The 6,879-nt window shown below is 44.8% G+C and overlaps 1 protein-coding gene across 1 annotated transcript; it reads left to right on the forward strand.

Moving 5' to 3' along the window:
- Positions 1 to 4,166: 4,166 nt before the first annotated feature.
- On the forward strand, positions 4,167 to 6,879 carry LOC123077104 (uncharacterized). Its single transcript, XM_044499315.1, has 5 exons — positions 4,167 to 4,370; positions 4,474 to 4,613; positions 5,494 to 5,575; positions 5,655 to 5,737; positions 6,337 to 6,879. Exons 1-5 carry the CDS (start codon positions 4,326 to 4,328, stop codon positions 6,587 to 6,589), a joined length of 603 nt encoding a protein of 200 aa, XP_044355250.1. The 5' UTR covers positions 4,167 to 4,325; the 3' UTR covers positions 6,590 to 6,879.

A 6,879-nucleotide genomic window follows, 5' to 3' on the forward strand; every position in this document is an offset into this window, starting at 1 on the left:
CAGCGTTATCACGTCTCCCCGGCGTCCAAGGGTTGTAGCATCATCTGTTCGCGCCGGTTGCAACCTTCATCCTCCCATAGTTGTAGCATCGCTCGCCGTCGTGCAAAGAAGGTAGCCATGAACAATCCCAGCAAATCACGCGGTCGCTTCCAGCAAATAGCGTAGACGGTTGCAACAAACAAAGACTAGTGCATCGGCGGACTCCAGCTTCATAGGTCCAAGGTTGCAGCTCTTCCGGGCACGATTCTAGCTCTGGCATGCGCCGGTTGAAGCTCCGGAAGCCAGTGGTTGCAGCAAAGACGTTTGGCCGTTCGGTGGGCTCCCAATTTCTTCGCCTCGCGGTTCCAACTCTACGAGGGTGCGATTCCAGCTCCGTTGCATACCATTGCTGCATCTCGCCATGCGGTTGAGATTGGTGTGGGGTAGCAGTGGTCGCCTCCCGTGCTTGTCTGCAGGAAAGAGAAGGAAGGAGCGAGAGGAAGAAGATAACTAGAGAAAAAAGGAAGGGACTGTGGCGGGCCCAAGCACGTGGGCTGAGGAGGTTTGCGTGGGTGACTAGTCAAACTTGCAGAGTGCAAAAAGCGGGTCGCTGAATTTGCACGCGATCCAGAGCGCGCGACGCGACCGGCCGAAGGTTCGGCCGGTGCGCCGCTACAAACGTTTCTCTTTGAAAAAAGAAAAGAAATTCACTCAGATTTATTTATCAAATCAACAGTACAGACACCTTGCATCGAATTTCACGCGATCGATCGTCCTCATCCTCTCGTGCGCATCAATGGTGCGCCACTCATACCACTCCAACGGTAGAGACAACCCATCGTTGTTAATTGTGAATGGAGGTCATTAAAAATAAGGTCCTATCACTAGGCACGCAACTGCAAATGTTGCCCCGACTGCAACTGCATGTCTTCAGAACGACAACAACTCAGTGGTCGTCTGTCGGGGGGGGGGGGGGGGGGGGGGGGAGTTGCATGTCTGGCACTAACCACACAACTGGAAGTGTTATCCCCGTCTTCAACTGCATGTCTTCAAAGGGACTACAACTCTATAGTGTTTTATCAGACGAGGTGGTTGCATATTCGTCACTAGGCGCACAACTGTAAGGTCACCTGACTACAAATGCATGTCTTCAACGTGACTGCAACTCAGTGGTGTTTTGTCGGGGAGAGGGAAGGGAGGAGGCAGTTGCATGTCTGTTAGTAGGGGATGGGGTACAACCCGGTAACAATTATAAGGTGCCGGACTGCATCTGGGGATGTCGGTCAGTCGCATGCACACACTAGACATGTAATTGCACATGCCGCCCCCCCCCCCCCCCCGCACCACCACCACCCCCACGGCGCCGCAACTGCAAGGGGTTACAACGTGAGTGCAACTTTTGTGTTGTTTTATCTGAGGAGGGGGGTACAACCAGCCAGCAACTACAAGGTGCCGGTACAATGCGACTGTAACTAAGAGATGCCAGTCAGTCGCATGCATGCACACACTAGACATGCAATTGCACATGCCACAACCCCCACATCTGCAAGGGGCCAGCGCCACTGCAACTTGGGGGAAGGGATGCCCGCCATTTTTTTTTTTTGAGAAATAGGGATGTCGATTAGTTGCACTAGTCGTCAACCCGTGTGACTGCACGGGCTAGTTATTTAGATTATAGTTTAGTAGAGCAATTTGAAAGGCATTGGTTTGTAAGATAAATATTTAAAAAGGAACTAACTACCTAGTAATTAAGATACTTTGTATTAAGCTCTTTAAAGTTTATTATTAGAGCACAACAAATTGTTCAAGTAACCATGTACCCAGATAATATTTCAATTTTTTAATGGTATGATATGGATAGTTACTCCGGTGCATATGGATAATATGTATCGTTTATTTGACATGTGCCAAAAGGTCATGTATAAACTAAAATGTCCAAATTTTCTTCTCAAAGACTTTTGAAGAAGTTCTCCATTCGTTAACTCTCCCAACTACATTAAATATATAAATGTCTTCTGCAGAAAAATAAATTGATATAGTTAGTAATATTTAAAAATTATACGCAAACGGGGCTGCACACTACATTCTCAAATATAGGTTATAATTATTGAAGGCAGGGACCACAACATGATGTATATATAATCATGTCATTCTACCAAACAGCTAAACAAACATGAAGCCATGAGTTGCTAGTGTTTTCTTAAGATCATAAACACATAGTTTCGTGGGACTCATTCTGTATTATCCAAGTGGAATCACTGAAAGGTGGTACGTCTTGACATCACAAACACAAAGCAACCATTTAAACAGAAAGCATTGATTTGATGGAGTTAGTTTCTTCTTCCAGGACACAACATTGACATGTACCTGTTTACTTAGCGCCTCAACATGAGAATCTTGCAAGGTGGTTCTCCTTACTTGTTAGGATAATGAAATTGTATCATAACAGAACTGGAGACGTATGTGTTAGATTTAACAATCCATAAGTTAGACTCACATTTGCTTTATTTGAACATCTTATTTAGAATGATATAACACATGCAATAGCAACAAATAGATATTGTACGTGTGTCCCAGGGAAAAAGGATTTGTCTAATGAACGTGTTTATCTGTATGTTCGCCTCAAAAGAAATCCAGTGGAAGCATAGCAGATCATTGTTCCAAGAAATTTAAAACAAAGAGCACATCTTCAAGTTTGGAGGGCTACTGTTCAACACGGTGACATATAGAAATTTCGAGCTACAGTTGGTCGCTCCCAAGTATATCCTGGCATGTCAACAATGGGTATCGTATATCTATAGGAGTCCAATTAATCCTTGTTTTACTACCTCTTTCTATTTTTGAAAATCAGTCTCTCTTTTGCCATATTCATAAGTTGCACCGACAGGTCCTGTTCATTCATCTTCATAAGAGATAATACATTTGATCGCAAAGCAAGAAATAATGGAGGAAAAAGCCAAAGTGGAGCTCAGATACTAACACGAAAGAATACTCAGAGTTGACAAACAATGCGATTATTGCTAGACGTTCTAAATTTTTTTGAATATTCCTTGAGCAATCTTAAGCCTACAAATATCAGTGCAGCAGGAGAGAGAAGTAAATCAGTCAATCTAGTATGTGTGCCATAGTTAGCACCATCGTGTGTACTGTGCAGTGCACTTGAAAAATAAAACTCTTGTACGAATTATCTAGAAAGTTGTGCAGAGATAAGCTGCTCAAAGAAATTCCTTTATAACTTATACAGGGTACTGACTTCCGCATTCTTGCAAATTATCATCTAAATCTTTGTTAATTCAGAAGAGCATAACAGTATGTCTGATGAAGATATTTACATAAGAGAAGTGGTTTTTAAGGTTTTCATTTATACAGATTATCAAATTTGAATGGTATAGTGGCATTGTAGTTTACATGAAAGAACAAAATACCCAAAATCAGGGAAGACACGTGAGAATTTACATGAGCAAACATAGCTAGCAATCCCGTGGCCTCCGAACACATTTGCTGCTGAGGATCCTTCTTTACCTAGTACTTTGTTTTCAAACCCAAGGATCAAATCCTTGATGGCTAAGCTGCATCTCTCCATTAGGGACTACGACAGGCAAAATTCGGGAGCCAAAATTGCGAACCTAGGCATGAACCTTTATCCCTTCGATGGATGTATCCTGATGGCTGGTACTATGCACACATACGTGCTCAGGTTATTACCTCCTTTCGTAGTAAGCAACACACTGGCCGGTGAAAAATCTGAACCTCTTACAGAGAATCACTTATGTTATTACCTCCTTTCGTCCGCGCCAGCCTTGTCGAGGGTGCCCACCCGATCCGCGACCGCTGCTGCCGCAGGTACGCCTGCCACTGCATCGGCGATGATCCAGCCGCCGCTGCCTCCATGAGAAGAGATCAAATCAAATCAAAAGATGGATCTGAAGTTTAGAACGAACTGGATCGATCGATGGATCAATCTGCGAGTGGAGCCGTGGGTTTGCGCCCGCTTTTATCTATGGTTTCGTGGGTGCTACGGTCCGAGTAGAACCGGGGGCCGACTACCATACGGTCTAGTGTAGGTCGGTAAACCGGGCCCGCGTGGCGGTGGGACGACCCAACCTAAACCCGGGCCTGTCCATGACAAGTGGGCCCGGCCCGTCAGAGCCAAACCCGGGCTCCCGCACCCTTCCCCTCGTGGTGTTGGGTCAAGCCCGTGTCCGTCTCTGTTTCTGCTCGTGCTCCCCTCCTCTGTTTTCCGGTGTTCCTCCCGCGAGACGAGACGGCCGCCTCTAAACCCTAACCCTAGATTGGATTACGGGGGGCTGGGAGAGGGAGAGGGTCGGAGCGGCGGCGGCGGCGAGATGTCGGCGAAGAAGGGGCTCTCGAGCACGCTGCGGAACCTCAAGGTAAGGAATCGATCCCTCTGTCCTCCCGGCTGCTTCCTCTCGCCATGGCCTGGCCTCTCACGGGGTTGTTTTCTCTTCTCCGCGTGCGTGTGCGGTTGTGCAGTTTATGCAGCGGGCGGCGGTGGCGCAGAAGATTGAGGACAAGGCCGATGTGGAGGTGGAGGAGCCGGCGGCCGAGGTGGTGATGACGCCGGCGGCCAACGGTGGAGGGGTCGGCTCGTCGGTCCAGGTCGCCAGGAAGTGGTATGTGGGTTGTTGACTGGCCCGGTTCTTCTTAGCTGCAGATGTTCTTCCTGTGCTGCTGTATCATGGTTGGGGTATGCTCGGGCTAGGGAAGTGGTGGGATTTTAGATTTGTTATTGTTAAGACTGTATGATAGTGATCCAATTCTAGTAATATTTCTGCTAGCATAGTTACTGACCCCTGCGCAAATGGAAATTGATGAAGATTGCACCGCCTTCTGATCGAATGTTTGTTACAAAAGGGAACTCACACAAACTCCTGTGAACATTAACCAACAGTTTCACTTAGGAAAATGCCACATATTGGTGAAAAGCATGCTGTAGAAGTGCAATTCCAGTAATTCGTGTGCTATAGTTTAGGTCCTGACCCCTGCGAAGCCGGAAATTGATGATGAGTCGCACCACTTTTGGTTCAAGTATTTGGTGCAGAAAGAAACAAATGCATACTCCTGTGAACGGTACCAGTTTCCCCTAGGCAAATGCGCATTGCGCATATGGTGAAAGTTATGACTAGAAATGTGCTTATGCAGCTGCACCTAGTAACTGTTTGGGAGAGGGAGACTGTTGGCATAGTGTTGCATGCTTTTGTGTCTATCTTTTGAACTTCAATCATACTTTGCAGCCTGGTTGTAGATTAAAAACATGTTAAACAAATTTATTACTCCCTCCGAACCATATTACTTGTCGCTGGTTTAGTAACTTTGTATTAAGCCAGCGACAAGTAATATGGATCGGAGGGAGTAGTTGTTTTGTCAGAGGGTTTTTTCATCCAGTTTCATCTTTAGATTTTACTGCCTTTCTTATGCAGCACAATATCCATGAAGGATTACTAGCTTTGATTTGTCACTGCAGACTAAGCAAAACTAGTTTCTTTTTTTCAGTGTAGTTGTCATGGAGGGTAATCCGCTTCCAGGAGCTGTAAAGGGTCGAATGTCATTCCAAAATTTCAATCCATCCATTGATGTGAGTTCTGTAGCTTTTTGTCCTTCAAGGTGTTATGTCCTTTAGATGTATGTTCCCTCACACAAGCCTAGACCTGTAGAAACTAAATGACGAGGCAAGTGGTCGGCCAACACAATCAGCTTCACCTAGTAATTCTCAACAAGACAGTGCAAATACCAGCAGGTTAGCTACTACCATGGCTCTTTTTCTCTTATCTGTTAAGTTACCATGGAAATGCCGTCTGTCACAAGTTTGATTTTAGCTATATCGCCAGGATTGATGCATTGCAAATGTGTAAATTAATTAGTAGTTAGTTTCGGTTGCTGAATTTGGACCAATGTGATCAACAACATCTCGAGTAACCCTGTAGATTCCACTTTGTTGAGCTGGACATGTGTATCTCTTGAAGTGCTCAAATAAGTTATATGCTCAGAGGAACTGTATACTTTCAAGCTGTGTGACTGTAAATGAAGGTTGATGATATTGTACTATTATTTTTTGTTTCAAGAAGTTAGTGATAGAGGAAATAAACACCTTTAGATTGGCGCACATACTGGGTGATGTTTTTATTTATTTCTGATGCAGTTCTTTTATGTTCAAACTATTGCTAAAAATTAGATTCAGTTTGATCTCTTCAGTCCTTCTAGTGTGCCATACATAATTGATATCGTATTCACCAGAAGAACACTTGCATTTATACATAGTATATGTGTGCATCAGCTATCTTTGGCCTATGTAGTTTTGAGGCTTTTTGATGACTTAAGTGGGAAATGAAACTGCAGAGTGGATGATATATCAGCATCAAGATTTAGAAGCTTCAATGTTGATAGTTCAGAAAGCATATCTCTGAATGAGTTGAAGAGAAAAGAGCCTGAGCTGGAGATGGAAACACCACCATCGCGCAAGCTGCCAAAGACGACTGGCCAGAACGTGGATGGCCAGCCGTCTTCGCAGAGCAATGGTCGTGGGTCTGGCAAGTCGAACAAGCATGAAAAGCTTGACTTTAACCTTCTCAGAAAACGGAAATCAAAATGAGGTCCAGGTTAGCATTAGCCAAGACTAGCTCTGTGTACTCCATATGCCACCATTTGTACTCTGTATCTGATCAGCCTTGCGCGTTGTTCACTGAATTATTTCTGTAGTAGCAAGTAGCCAGGTTAAACCTGCAGTGATATATCTGTTATTAACTTATTGAGAAGCCTACTGGGTAACATGGTATCTTACATTGGGCGCTTTTCTCCTGTTTTTGATGGTGCTGTACTCCATTGTCACTTGTAAGATGTAAGATTCTGCAGCAGCTGTGAGAATTTAAAGTTTTGGGGTAA

The sequence above is a fragment of the Triticum aestivum genome, chromosome 3D (genome assembly GCF_018294505.1).
Source record: "Triticum aestivum cultivar Chinese Spring chromosome 3D, IWGSC CS RefSeq v2.1, whole genome shotgun sequence".
NCBI lineage: Eukaryota > Viridiplantae > Streptophyta > Magnoliopsida > Poales > Poaceae > Triticum > Triticum aestivum.

Bases quoted from the DNA above. Each gene is read 5' to 3' on its own strand.
- LOC123077104 (XM_044499315.1), top strand. From the start codon at position 4,326: ATGTCGGCGAAGAAGGGGCTCTCGAGCACGCTGCGGAACCTCAAG. The intron at 4,371-4,473 runs GTAAGGAATCGA...GCGGTTGTGCAG, and splicing joins GCACGCTGCGGAACCTCAAG to TTTATGCAGCGGGCGGCGGT. The intron at 5,576-5,654 runs GTGAGTTCTGTA...CTAGACCTGTAG, and splicing joins ATTTCAATCCATCCATTGAT to AAACTAAATGACGAGGCAAG.